The 14,156-nt window shown below is 42.4% G+C and overlaps 1 protein-coding gene across 1 annotated transcript; it reads right to left on the reverse strand.

The window, feature by feature from the left end:
- Nucleotides 1-492: 492 nt before the first annotated feature.
- dhx29 (DEAH (Asp-Glu-Ala-His) box polypeptide 29) lies at nucleotides 493-14,153 on the reverse strand. Its single transcript, XM_049559821.1, has 28 exons — nucleotides 13,815-14,153; nucleotides 13,091-13,164; nucleotides 12,775-12,888; nucleotides 12,556-12,685; nucleotides 12,318-12,457; nucleotides 12,092-12,235; nucleotides 11,613-11,739; nucleotides 11,361-11,519; nucleotides 8,730-8,904; nucleotides 8,401-8,521; nucleotides 7,892-8,275; nucleotides 7,543-7,809; nucleotides 7,269-7,412; nucleotides 6,543-6,719; nucleotides 6,226-6,366; nucleotides 6,005-6,146; nucleotides 5,786-5,906; nucleotides 5,546-5,630; nucleotides 5,195-5,283; nucleotides 4,205-4,333; nucleotides 4,000-4,075; nucleotides 3,621-3,845; nucleotides 3,338-3,474; nucleotides 1,688-1,778; nucleotides 1,312-1,602; nucleotides 1,109-1,240; nucleotides 879-975; nucleotides 493-635 (listed from the first exon to the last, which is right to left on the reverse strand). Exons 1-28 carry the CDS (start codon nucleotides 13,984-13,986, stop codon nucleotides 589-591), a joined length of 4,131 nt encoding a protein of 1,376 aa, XP_049415778.1. The 5' UTR covers nucleotides 13,987-14,153; the 3' UTR covers nucleotides 493-588.
- Between the last annotated feature and the right edge of the window lie 3 nt (nucleotides 14,154-14,156).

Raw genomic sequence — 14,156 nt, forward strand, 5'->3', positions numbered from 1 at the left:
CTTGAGGATTGTTGGAATTTTTTGCACTTTGATTTTGCTGTATTTATGTTAGCACAAACTGTGACTTCAGTTTGAAACTGCAGGGGTAGAGAGGGAGTAAATGGCATCTCGCGGTGCAACTGACCTGGTGTTGGTTTAGTATAAATAAAGTTACTATTGTTCTCAGCACTTGAAGTATGAAAGTTTCTCTTCGACTTAGTTTTGCAGCCTACATTCACACCTTCTATTTATTACTCATAAAGTATGTAAGGCATTACTGTTTTGTGTTCAACCATGATGCAAAAGCTTCAAATAAAAATGTGTACAGCTTTATTTCCACCACATTTGGCAACATCATTTTCTATTTCCTCCTCTCAGATGCCAGCATGTATTTTTGCATTTCATATGATACAATCCTCCTCAATGTGAGTTAGAGTTCCGGGTGATCATCAGTTCATCATAAGGAAGCCCACACCTGTCTGTAGGCAAATACAAGAACGTATAGGAAGCACTTTGTCCCCAGGTCCACTGGACACAGAGGTCTGTCTATAGTGTAGGAGAAAATATGCAGGTTCTTCAGGGGCAATCAGATCCTTTGGCGGTCCGATATCACTCTGATTTGATCAGATCCAGAATCAACTGGATGGTCCTCTCACCTACAGCAGACACATAGGTAACTCAGCTTGATAAAAATAAATGTATCTCCTTGTAATGAGTAGATCAACTGAAAACCCTTGTATCTATTCATTTTTGTCGAGAATGGTATATTATACACATATTTTGATGTAATTTTTCAGTGTCTGAAGCGTAGCTATGGACCCATTAAATAAACGTATTCATTTTAAATTTATGCTGCTTAAAAAAAAAGCCATTTGGCGTATTGTGATGCTTGCGCTTACCTTCGAGATTCATCCTTGGGTTCGCCAGCTTCTTTTCAAGCAGAGAGTCCATCAGCTTCCTCAGGTGTTTGAAGATCACACCAATCCGTACAGGAGCCTTAAAGAGCAAACAACATTGAATTAAATAAACCTGAGAGATCCACTTTGACTTTGCAATGACACAACTGCTGCTGCTACAGGAGGGGATAGAACAGGAAAGGGAAGAGGCACTGAAAGTCAACCCCTCTGACCTGGAAGTGGATCCATCCGTCTAATGTGATGAGCCTCTCTCTGTGCTGTATATCAATGTCACCTCCAAACAGCAGCAAGGGGAAAGGAGGTATCAGAGTGGTGTCTCGCAGGTAGATCTTGGTGTACTTCACCTGGGGACAAACATTCATTAGCACAAATGTGACTCAGTAATGAGCAGATATCACACACTCTGTACTCATACCTTCTCCTGGTACAGCAGCCAGCCGTGAGTCTGCAGGTTTCGGTTAACAGATGAGGGGTGGACCTGAGCCTTGCCCTGGGGTGTCTCCACTGTGCAGGCCACTCGCTCGAGCACATCCACAGAGGGGGTGCACAAGACCCGGGCCACGCTGTCGTAGAGCCCCGCAGTCAGCACTGCGTTCACGAAAGAGATCTGCTGCTTGGACAGCGCCGTTATCTGCTGCTTGGAGGAAGAGCGAGATGACCAGAAACCCACCTGCTCCATCATCTTCATCAGCTCATGCTTCACACCCTGGATAGGAGATAAAATCAAACACATGGCATTAAACAAGAGGTGGAGGAGAGGTAATCTAAATGTATGTATGTGCGTGTGTTACCTCTATTGTAATGAGAGCTGTGCGATTGAGGAAGTGTTTTCTACAGTAGGCCATTTCTGCTCTCTGTCCGTCACTCTGTGAGTTCTTCCACCTGACAGTGACAGGTTACAGAAAAATAGGTCATCAGAAAAGAGAGGGAGATACGGAGCTATCAATATTTATAACTTCTAATATATAGATCTTTTAAACACAAAGAACGCAATCTGACACAAGTAGGAACAAAAGGTTCTATAATAATTCACCCAGCAAATGACCACTTGTATATAAATGACTCATTCTGTTATACTGTACGTTGAATTCATGAAGAAAACTTTTTCTTGTATGTCTACAGTGAACGAAGAATCCCAAAACACAGAAAAGTCCTGATAAATTGAAATAAAAGGAGGCGAAGCTTAACAACAGCAAAACTATACTAAAACATCTGTTTACAAGCTCTCACATAACTTATACTGTATAATCTAAGTCTCATTTATCCAGTCATGTGCTCAGTACTTCCCAAACAGACAGCCCATTCTGACAGGGAACTGAACTAAAGGTGAAACTTGTCTATGCTCTTTGCAAAGCCAGACTGCATTGACAAAAAGGTCATTTTACCTCACTAAAAACAAGTGCTTCATGTTTACTGCTGCCTTGATCAGTTTGTGCAATATTATGACTTTGGTGAGTTGGACCTAATCCTTTAAAACATCAAAATCACAAAACAAACTACTGATTGAAGCAGTGGTAGACCAGCAGCCTCTGTCTTCCGCAAGGTAAAATTGCTGTTATTGTCAATAGAGTCCGGCTTTGAAGAGAGCACGGATAAGTTTCACTTTTAGTTCAGTTCCCTGTAGGAAAGGGCTGTCTGTTAGTGAGGTACTAAGCACATGACTGGATAAATGAGGCTTGTATTATACTGCACATGTTGCGTGAGAGTTTGTAAACAGATGTTTTACTATAGTTTTGCTGTTGTTAAATATGGCCCCCTATGACTTCAATTCATCAAGAATTCTCCTCACTTTTGGATTCTTCGTTTACTGTGGAGGCATGTGAGAAAAAAAGCATTTTCTCCATGAATTCAATGTAACACTGGGTGAGTAACTGATATACAAATGGTCATTAGGGGGTGAAGTATTCCTTTAAATAAAGGAATTTTGACATTTTATCATATTTTTGTCTGTATTCCTGAGCTGCAAATAACTACAATATCTAGTAAAGTAAATAAATAACAGGAGCTGGATCCAGCATGCACAGTTTTGTCCCAGTCTCACTTGTTTTTTTTATAGATGTATAATGTCTCCTGATAGCCGGCTACCACATACAAAAAAAAATATAACTAATGTTGAGGTCTACACAGGCAAGAAAATTACACTCAATACCTGTTTAAATTAAATTTCAGTCCTTTTAATGCCTTCTGAATGTTTAGAGGGAACTTAGTTCAGTGGTTTTTAAGACTTTGTAAAAAAATTTGATTTGTACTCTTATTTTATTCTGCTACTCACAGTACTGCAGCACTATGGTTCAGTTCACAGGCCACCAAAGCCTGGATCCTCATTAAAACTAGCAGTGACATTAAACCAATAATGGCATGTGATCAATCTGAGAGGCCTTTAAAAATTCCAAATATATCCCTTAATGGCCGTCTACAGAGAAGCTTTTAAAAGTCCACACCCCAGATATGCATTGTATATGGTCAGGTGATCTGAGTTGGCCAATGCCAGGGCAGCTTTGGCCAGGTTGGCTTCATCCTTCCTGTTCATTGGTGTAGAGAAGGGAGACTTCTCTGAGATGGCTGCTGCGATGGTTGCCTGAAACATATCTCTTATTAATATGTAATGTATGATAATGACATAACATAACAACAGTAGTAGTGACAAACGGAGATATAATTCTCATGCAGTTAAGATGAATCATAGAGTGTTTGTTTTCTGGGTAAGGAGGCAGTGGGACGTACTATGGGCTCCAGGCAGCCGAGGATGGCTCCATAGATGAGCATCTTGCCAATCTTCACATTGACTGGAAGACTCGCCAGGTGGTGTCCCAGAGGGGTGAGGAGATGACTGTCGGGGTGACATGCACCGATCTTCCTCAGCAGGCTGACGGCGTTACTGACCGACTGAGGCTGAGGTGCATCCAGGGCCCGGCTCAGAAAGTCCTCCGGGGAGCCGTACTGACATTTCTACCAGAGAGAAAAGAGAGGGGAGTGAAGGACAACTTAGACAGAAGCTTTAATAATGTTTTCATATGTGGTAGAAAGCATTGTATAGTATAACTGTTTGACTTTGTGTGAATATCTATTCCTGTGTCTGTATGACTGAGTACAGATTATACACCATAATATGAAGGCAGAGCTCCTCCAGTGGGACCCGTAGTATCTCTGGAATGGAGTAATCCATGAAGCCGTCAAACCTGAGGTCAAGAGGGTCAAACAAGAGCAGAATAGATCAGCACACCTTTTATAACTAATATAACTAATTTTTGTCTTTCTGCTTTGTGTTCCTATTCCCATCTCTGCATGATGAATAATGACCTCCATACCTGAATTTTGGGTACAGCCTGAAGCAGAAGCCGCTTCGGACACGTCCTGCTCTGCCCTGCCTCTGGAGGGCGCTGGCTTTGGAAACAAAAGTTTCCACCAGAGAACTCATCTGGCTGCTCTCATGGTACCTGAACGAAACAGCAGACTAGAGTTAAAGTTCACTTATGTTTGCCATAACTCAGATTATTAGCTATGTGGGTGGTCTGGTTCTAGACATGGGAATGCCAGTCTTTCCACCGCTTTGGTTCAGACTGAAAAATTTCAACTACTATTTCAATGGATTGCCATTAAATTTGGTGCAGATACCCACTGTTCCCAGATAATATATGGTGAGCCTTTGACTTTTCCTGCAGTGACGCCATGAGGTGTACATGAATAACTACTGCAGTGCCTGTTCCAAACACACAAATGCTTAGCCCCCATCAATGCTGCTGTTAGCTTTCTAAAAAATGCTACCGTGGGCCCTTAGCGATACAACTACCATGACACAGTTGTGTCCCCTAGCAATGGATATGTGCCATTTGCTAACAGTTAGCTATTTGGAATAAGGCCTTTTCCGAGAACAAAGGTGTTCATTCCAAAAGTTACAGCGCTGATGCATGTAACACCTGCAGTCTCTCTTTGTTCATCAGTTTTTGAATGTGGTGTAGTGAGCCATGGAGAGCGAGCTGTACCCAGCATGATGTTCTGCAGTGTAACAGTTGTCAGGCGTCCTCTCTCATGTGTCTACATAACGCACTACCACTAATTATGTCCCATAGATCTGAAGAGCTTGCACTCAACGCAGCATTTCCTCGAGTCCTCAGCAATATACCTGCCAAGTGTGAAGTTGGTCAGATGAATGGTTGTCGAGAAAAAAAAAGGACAGGCAGACAAAGACTCCATGTCCAGTTAAGTCAGATGGATTTTATCATGTGCCAGGTGCCAAGGTGAGTCATAGTATCAATCCATAGACAGATAATTGGATAAGACACTTTTTAATGACTTACTTATTTTCCTTAGTTTTTCCAGTGTCGATGACAAACACAACGTCAGGAATAGTCACACCGGTCTCAGCAATATTAGTTGACAAGACGAGCTGAAAGAGAAGCAAAGAAGAGCAGTTGGGTATTTCAGGACTTATGAAAACATTTGCTCAGTCAAATAACATATTTATCAACATTTTCATTTAAAAACAAGCAAAATAATTGTATAAAAAAAGTATAATAATAGTTTTACTGTAAGATGATTTTAACAGAAATACAGCTCCATAACAAGAACTTTCTCGAATCATATTACATATCCTTCATTGTTCTACTTTCTTATTCCTCAGTGCTTTATTATACCACATTCAGAAGTACCTTTCTGACTCCAGCAGGTGGCACTGTGAAGGCAGAAGCCTGGTCCTTTGATGAGAGAGTCGAGTGGAGAGCAACAATCCTGTATCTGAAAGAGCCGGTTATAACTCACAGTGAAGCCAATGAAAATAGGTTAAGGTAAAAGTACAGTTGTGTGTATAGCCGTTGTGTGTTTAGTGTATGACTATTATGAGTGTGTACCGGATTATATATATATATTGGATTATTGTTTGTGAACGTCACCTGTTTTTGTCCCTGAACCTCTTGTCCGAGGAGAGCAGGTCGTAGAGCTGCTGGATGTGAGCCAAGCCGGGCAGGAACACGAGAACGGCTCCGTTCAACTCTGCAAACTGTGGAGATTTGTCTGGCAGAGTGGAAAAATACAGAAAGTTAACATGCAAGACAAATATGTATAAATGTGTACGTAGTGCTGCCTGAAACAAGCACACTGATGTGTTGTACCTAGGTAGTCGATGAGGTCAACGATTAAGTCCATGTTGATCTTGTTAGGGTTCATGTACTGCAGAACCTGTCGAGTCCTGCTGCTGAAATGGTCAAGATCTGGACCCAGGTCCCAGCCGGAGGAGTCCCTCACTATCACCTCCTGGGACAAACAGAAATGGGTTACATAAACAGATAACACACCATGACCACTTGTTACTGCTGCAGAGAGCCAACGTTACCTGGTGCTGTAATGTCTTGCCACCCTTCTGTGTGACAGAGATGCTAACTTCCTCTTCTTCTTCGAGAATTTTTTGGCTGTACTCCGAGTCCTTTTCCAGAACGTACCCCGTCTGCTCCACTATGTCTTCTAAGTGGTACACCTAGAAACAAAACCAAAGGAGCTTTATAAATGTCACAGGAACACATCTGTGATGGGACTTAATGTAAAAACAGACCCATATTATCCCTGATATCTACTTCAGAATCCTTCAGTAGACAAAAGGATACTTAAAGTTTATTCTGTGAGCCAGTAAACACAAACTAAAACTCCTCTTACCTCCACTGGGAAAGTCCTGCCAGGGATGCTGATCACTGGGCAGCGGTTGAAGTAGTTGGAGAACTTGTCACAGTCCACCGTGGCACTCATGAGGATCAGCTGCAGGTCTGATCTCCTCATAACGACATCTTTCAGGATGGTTAATAGGAAGTCTGACTGGACACTACGCTCATGGACCTGAGAGGATGAAGGTGAGGAGGAGGTGGCGTGAGACCAGACTTAGAACAGACTTACCAACCTGGGGCCTCATTACAGAAACTTGCTATGTCTGAAATCAAATCTTATCTCAATTAAGGGTGACATTTAGGATATTTTAAAGATTTCTTAAGTTTAGATAAGACAGGATATTTGAGATTGGACATGGCCTTGAGTTTGGGAATTGCTTCTGTAAAAGGGTTAGGATAGGATTTTTCATTTCTTTGAAACTTAAGTTAAAATAGGACCATCAGTTTGAGTATTTTTCCATAATGAGGCCATCGCTGTCTTGTTAGTCACATGTACGTATTTTGTTGACTGAAGGTCTGTGGAATGTTAGGGATTGGATCAGAGAACAAAGCTGATAGTGATGTCTTTGTTTATGAGACGGAGGTAAAAATTTAGCAAAAAAAAAAAAAAAATCCCTGACAGCATCCAAATGCATGCACCCGAGGGTGGAAAAGAAACTTTAAACATGACCTCACACAAGGTGCCAAGACGATAGTGTGTTTGATGAGGAACTGTCAGTACCTCGTCTACGATGATGTGCGTCAGGGAGCTGAGGTGTTTGTCATGTTGTAGTTTCCTGAGCAGAACTCCAGTGGTGCAGTACAGCAGGCGGGTCCACTCCCCAGACTGATTCTCCATCCGGATCTGGTATCCACACAGCGACGACTGAAACATGATTTCAACATGATCATTAAAACAGGTGACGGTGCATCCTATAAGCATACCTTATTGTTTATACAATAATGAAGCAAATGGTTTCAGATTAAAAGGTTTCTTTGTAAAAATGTGTCGTCACCTTTGATCCTGGTCCATCCTCGCAGCCCAGCTCCTGGCTGACCCTGCAGGCCAGGCTCATGGCAGAGATCCTGCGTGGCTGAGTCACCACGATGTTGCAGGGCTTCGCCTCTTTGCCTCCTGTTAATAGCTCCTCCAAGAGGAACTGAGGAATTTGAGTACTCTTTCCACTGCCTGTCTCACCAGCCACCACTACCACAGGATGGCGCTGCAGAGCCTCCAGGACATGGTGTCGGTGTTGGAAGACAGGAAGCTGCTCTCGCTCTGCCTTGAAGGTACAGTAGGATACTTGTTCAGTTACTTGGGTTCAGTTCATGCATCTCTAAGAACAATGTTTTCAGTGTATTTACCTTCAGTTTTTGGGCCAGTGAGGACTTCTTCAGCTTCATTAGGAGCTCTCTGGATGCCTCAAGTGCTCCATCCCTCCTCCCTCTTTTCTCACTCTTGTCCTCCAGTTCTTCTCCTCTGTCCCCGATATCAAGACCAGCCAGGTTCTCCCAGGACTCCTCAGGCTCTTCATCCGCATCACTGCCCTGCCCCAGCTTGCCCTGGGATCCAGACTCCTCCCCTTTGTTCTGGTTCTGCTGCTGTTTGAGTCTGGTCAGAAGCCGTGAGATGAACTGGTCTCGAGGTTTGTTGGCAGCAGTGCGGCTCTCTTCCTGCTGCTGCTGCTCGCTGTCTCTCCACTCCAGCCACACATCTCTGTAGGTTGGAGGAAGGAGCTGGTGCACGGACTGAGAGCGAATGGGAGTTAGTTATTAGAGGATAATTAAGAATCAATAAAGATTAACTGGTAAATGTGAGTTCAAGCAGCACAGAAAACCTGTGTTATCCTCTGCTTGGTGGTTACGTGTATTACCTGTCCTTTAACCAGGTTGTAGAGTGCCAGAGTGGCTGCCAGATGTTGAGCTTGCATGCTGTCCTCAGTCAGGATCGTTGGACAAACTTCAAGAACATCGTCTGTCCTTTGAACACGCACCCTGGTGGGTACAAGACATCAAATCAATACAAAATATTTGACGGGAATAAATGCCATGAAAAGAAAAGATGCAAATAAAGTACAAGTCTATTAAATCTGTACTTAAGTACAGTACTTAAGGAAATGTAATTCATTCCATTGCAGTATCTTTGTAGTAAGAACACTATATTCAGTGAAATGTATGACAGTCTTCGTCAGTCTTTACTCACTTGGATCTCCAGTATCTACCAGCAGCAACCTTTTGAAAAGACGGTGGTGGACTCTTGGGCAGGTTCTTTCGGACCCAGTCGATGAGGAACTGTTTGGGAGATTTTCCTGTCCAGCTGCGAGCCGTGTAGTCAAAATTGCGAATGTCCTTTGGCTCGTTCTTTTTCACAGCTGGAACTGGAACAAAAGGAAAATGTCTGTCATCATGAATTTATGCCACTATTTTTGAAAGACTTAAAGAAAAAAAAATCCCTTTAGCTCCTTCCCCCCCCCCCAAAAAGAAAAAGAATAAAAAATGTGGCCAAATGCTGGAGATGAAGGGGCGGCCTTAATCAGAACCATACTAGCAAATATGTTTGGATTTTAACAATAAATTCAAAATGTCTTAGCAGAAATCATCAAGCCTGTCTGAAACAAAACAACAACTCCTAAAAAACCCTCCTAAAACAGTATATTATAATGTAATCCATATGACTAAGCATGAGCATGATACTGGACAGCCTACTGGGATCGAATCATTACAACTTGAAGCTACAGTATGTTATTAGGGTGTCTACAGATAACAGACACTTAAATTTAATGCCGTCTAAGACCTTTTCCTATAAAGTTAAGTAACATATACAGTACAGGCCAAAAGTTTGGACACACCTTCTCATTCAATGCGTTTTCTTTATTTTCATGACTAGTTACATTGTAGATTCTCACTGAAGGCATCAAAACTATGAATGAACACATGTGGAGTTATGTACTTAACAAAAAAAGGTGAAATAACTGAAAACATGTTTTATATTCTAGTTTCTTCAAAATAGCCACCCTTTGCTCTGATTACTGCTTTGCACACTCTTGGCATTCTCTCCATGAGCTTCAAGAGGTAGTCACCTGAAATGGTTTTCCAACAGTCTTGAAGGAGTTCCCAGAGGTGTTTAGCACTTGTTGGCCCCTTTGCCTTCACTCTGCGGTCCAGCTCACCCCAAACCATCTCCATTGGGTTCAGGTCCGGTGACTGTGGAGGCCAGGTCATCTGCCGCAGCACTCCATCACTCTCCTTCTTGGTCAAATAGCCCTTACACAGCCTGGAGGTGTGTTTGGGGTCATTGTCCTGTTGAAAAATAAATGATCGTCCAACTAAACGCAAACCGGATGGGATGGCATGTCGCTGCAGGATGCTGTGGTAGCCATGCTGGTTCAGTGTGCCTTCAATTTTGAATAAATCCCCAACAGTGTCACCAGCAAAACACCCCCACACCATCACACCTCCTCCTCCATGCTTCACAGTGGGAACCAGGCATGTGGAATCCATCCGCTCACCTTTTCTGCGCCTCACAAAGACACGGCGGTTGGAACCAAAGATCTCAAATTTGGACTCATCAGACCAAAGCACAGATTTCCACTGGTCTAATGTCCATTCCTTGTGTTTCTTGGCCCAAACAAATCTCTTCTGCTTGTTGCCTCTCCTTAGCAGTGGTTTCCTAGCAGCTATTTGACCATGAAGGCCTGATTCGCGCAGTCTCCTCTTAACAGTTGTTCTAGAGATGGGTCTGCTGCTAGAACTCTGTGTGGCATTCATCTGGTCTCTGATCTGAGCTGCTGTTAACTTGCGATTTCTGAGGCTGGTGACTCGGATGAACTTATCCTCAGAAGCAGAGGTGACTCTTGGTCTTCCTTTCCTTGGTCGGTCCTCATGTGTGCCAGTTTCGATGTAGCGCTTGATGGTTTTTGCGACTCCACTTGGGGACACATTTAAAGTTTTTGCAATTTTCCGGACTGACTGACCTTCATTTCTTAAAGTAATGATGGCCACTCGTTTTTCTTTAGTTAGCTGATTGGTTCTTGCCATAATATGAATTTTAACAGTTGTCCAATAGGGCTGTCGGCTGTGTATTAACCTGACTTCTGCACAACACAACTGATGGTCCCAACCCCATTGATAAAGCAAGAAATTCCACTAATTAACCCTGATAAGGCACACCTGTGAAGTGGAAACCATTTCAGGTGACTACCTCTTGAAGCTCATGGAGAGAATGCCAAGAGTGTGCAAAGCAGTAATCAGAGCAAAGGGTGGCTATTTTGAAGAAACTAGAATATAAAACATGTTTTCCGTTATTTCACCTTTTTTTGTTAAGTACATAACTCCACATGTGTTTATTCATAGTTTTGATGCCTTCAGTGAGAATCTACAATGTAAATAGTCATGAAAATAAAGAAAACGCATTGAATGAGAAGGTGTGTCCAAACTTTTGGCCTGTACTGTACATAGTCCCATCACATGTAGAGGTAGGTTCTAAGGAGGAATGTGGTTATTAGAGCGAGTTAGGTTAATCTACATTTTGTGGAAAGTAAAAAGACAGTATTAGATTCAGTGTTAGGTTTAAAGATTTGTTACTTTAGAGATGTGAACTCTTGAAAAATGAAATTAGATAAAAAGTTTGAGGATATTAAGACCTCACAAATTCAAATTTAAGACAATTAAATGACCTTTAAGGCCTGGTATTTATAAAATTGAATTCAAGACATTTCAAGGCTTTTTAAGAACCTGCAGAAACGATGGTTATGTTTTATATTTACTACATCCTGTAAAACACTTGATGAATGACTTTAACTTGGCTCAGTTGGTGTGTATTAGTGAGATGAACCTTTCTCTGCAGGAGGGGGCTTTTCAGCTTGTTCAAATAATTTAAAGCCGAGATCCTCTTTGTCCTCCCTGACAGGAACTATCTTCTTTTCCTTTTGAGGCGCATCTACCACTTTTATAGCTGGATTGAACACGGGGTGGGACTCCAGCTGCTTCATTTCTAGAAACAGAAAATATATTTGTTCCATTTCAGTGAAAAGTGAGTTATAAGAAATGATTTAATCTCTGCATGTGTGAGTAAAAGCATCCTCACCTTGCTGTATGACGCGTATCCTGTCCTGCGCCATCCTCTGGCCCGCCTTGTCTCCTTTTGTCTTGGCTGCAGCTGCCATTTCTTTTGCGTCGTACAGTTGAGCAGTGAGGATCAAATATCTGTCATTCTACACAGCAACAACACACACGTTATTAAACCATGCCTCATACTCAGTGACATTTACTACACTATCACAGCTTCATACAATAGCTGGAAGGAAAAGACAAATTTCAGAGCTGAAATGTGGTAACTTTCCATAGGTTACAGAAAAAAAACAGCAGTTTGATATTTTAGGCTTATTTGCTTTCTTGCTGAGGGTAAGACAAGAGAACTGATACCACTCTCATATGGCCTGTTGGCCTAGCTTAGCATAAAGAGGGGAAACAGCTAGCCTGGCTCCATCTGATAGCGACTAAATCTATTCTTTTACTAAAAAAAACCCAGAGATCTCATCTTTAAGTTGCTTTGATTTTACTTACAGGATCAAACTTTTCGTCCAGTTCAGGATTGTGTATCTTCTTCCCTCCTTCCTCTTCCTCCTCCTCCTCCTCCTCATCACTGCTCTGCTCTGCATACCTTAAGATCCAGTCCTTCATGGTTGCAGCCTCATCCTTCTCTGTTGCCTGGCACACACCAAAAATCTAAGGTTCAATTTACAGTACACATCTTTCGAGTCAACAGACACTTGTAAATAGATACACAAACCTTGGTGGTCTCTTTTCGGGTGTTGTTGGGTGCTTTAGGGCTGGGTGCTGCAGGTTTCTGCTGAGCAGGAGGCTGGAACTTGGGCCTGCTCTTCTGATTCTCCTCCTGCATCTGCTGGGCAAAACCTTCGGGCAGCTCATCTAGAATACACAGTAAATTGAGAAAGTCAGTTTCATCAGCTTAGTGTCCTCATAACTATATGGTGATAGCATCTAAATGACTGCTGACGCTCTATTACCATCTTTAAGGTTGAGGCAGAGCCAATCGAGAGCAGAGTGGAGATCCCCTCCGTACAGCACACTACTCTTCATCGCCTCCTCAATGTGTTCTCTCTTGAAGTTGAACTTCTGCAGAGCTGTGTACAGATCCTGCAGGCACAAACAAGACAACCTGAATGCAACTTTCTATGTGTGTGTGTATTAACCGTGAAGAGTCAGAGTGATGATTTTGTCTTTACCAGCAACTTCTTGTTGGTAAGCCTGCCTGATATGGGCCCTTTGTCGCCATTCTCCTCTCTGAAGTCATTGATCAGCTTGATGATCTTCTTCTCCAGGTCAGCTTGGATAGCAACCTGTGTCAGTGGGTCAAATCCCATTCATTATTAACAATTTGTGTGTTTTTCAGCGTGAAAGCACACTGGACAACATGGGTGAGATTTGTGGTTGAATAAATAATGGACTGTTTCAGTATTTAGTATATTAATATGTTACAAGCCTATAAAAACAATGCACAACAATAAATTAGACAATTAAGTTACTAAACCAACAACTTACTTTAAGAATCGACTTGTCAGCAACTCCACCTGTGTCAACCTGGGCAGTGTTGGCAAGACTGTAGGTCTTTGGAGCTGGAGGTACAGAAAGAAACAGAATTGTGTCACTTTAAAGCACTGTGTGTTAATGCTGAACTAGATTTTATGTTCTTCTGTCATCATAATGTTTCAATAAACTTTATATTTAAGATTTCACCAGGGATGTTTTGACACACACTGTCACGCAGATTGGGCTGCACCTATCAACTGTTTTCATTACAAATCAATAAAGATGCACTCTGTTGATCACGAGATTAACTGTTTAGTCTGAATAATGTCTAATGTTAGGATAACTGTTCATCACAAGTTACCAGTTTGTTTTCATATCTGACAAGCTGCAAACACTCAGCAGCAAGGTGTCATAATATCAAATGAATTAAGGTAAGAGAGGCACATTTGTGAAGCTGGAAGTTTTTGGTATTAAATTACTTACATCAAGAAAACAATGACACAACTATGAGGTTCCACGTACACACGGTGTTGTAAGGAAATATGCACAACCCTACACTAATGTATATGACAAATACAATGCAAGCATGAGTAAGTCACTAGTACACATACAGGGTTGAACACACCGGTTTGGAAACCTCTAAGCTCCAACTACAGCCTAAAATTGACCCTATGAACACCTTTTCAGCGTCCACAGTGATGTTTCTGACTCTATGAAAGCGGCCATGTACTACCACCTTTTGACTTGTTCTCTTTGGCTGGTTTAACCGGCTTGTTGCTTGCTGTCTGTTTCTTCGACTCCTCTGCCACGCCGTTCCCCGCTACAGCTGTACCAGTCCTGCCCGCTGCTGCCGCCGGGGCCACCGGAGCCGAGCCCTGCGCCGCTGATTTCTTCTTCTTTCCACCCATTATGTCACCAAAACACTGCCTGTCTGCGGCTCCTCTATGCGGCTACGTCACGCCAAGACATCGGCTAAGTCTTGAAATGTTGTTATTCTGAGTAGATTGGAAAAAACCCAACGCTAACGTGTGTTTCTCTCCGTTTTCATGTCAGGCTGGTTTAACTTTTGGACAACCCA

This window comes from Epinephelus fuscoguttatus, linkage group LG18 (assembly GCF_011397635.1).
Source record: "Epinephelus fuscoguttatus linkage group LG18, E.fuscoguttatus.final_Chr_v1".
NCBI lineage: Eukaryota > Metazoa > Chordata > Actinopteri > Perciformes > Serranidae > Epinephelus > Epinephelus fuscoguttatus.

Bases quoted from the DNA above. Each gene is read 5' to 3' on its own strand.
- dhx29 (XM_049559821.1), bottom strand. From the start codon at position 13,986: ATGGGTGGAAAGAAGAAGAAATCAGCGGCGCAGGGCTCGGCTCCGGTG. The intron at 6,720-7,268 runs GTACTGACAGTT...TCATCCTCTCAG, and splicing joins CGCACATCATCGTAGACGAG to GTCCATGAGCGTAGTGTCCA. The intron at 5,631-5,785 runs GTGACGTTCACA...CGGCTCTTTCAG, and splicing joins AGGTTCAGGGACAAAAACAG to ATACAGGATTGTTGCTCTCC.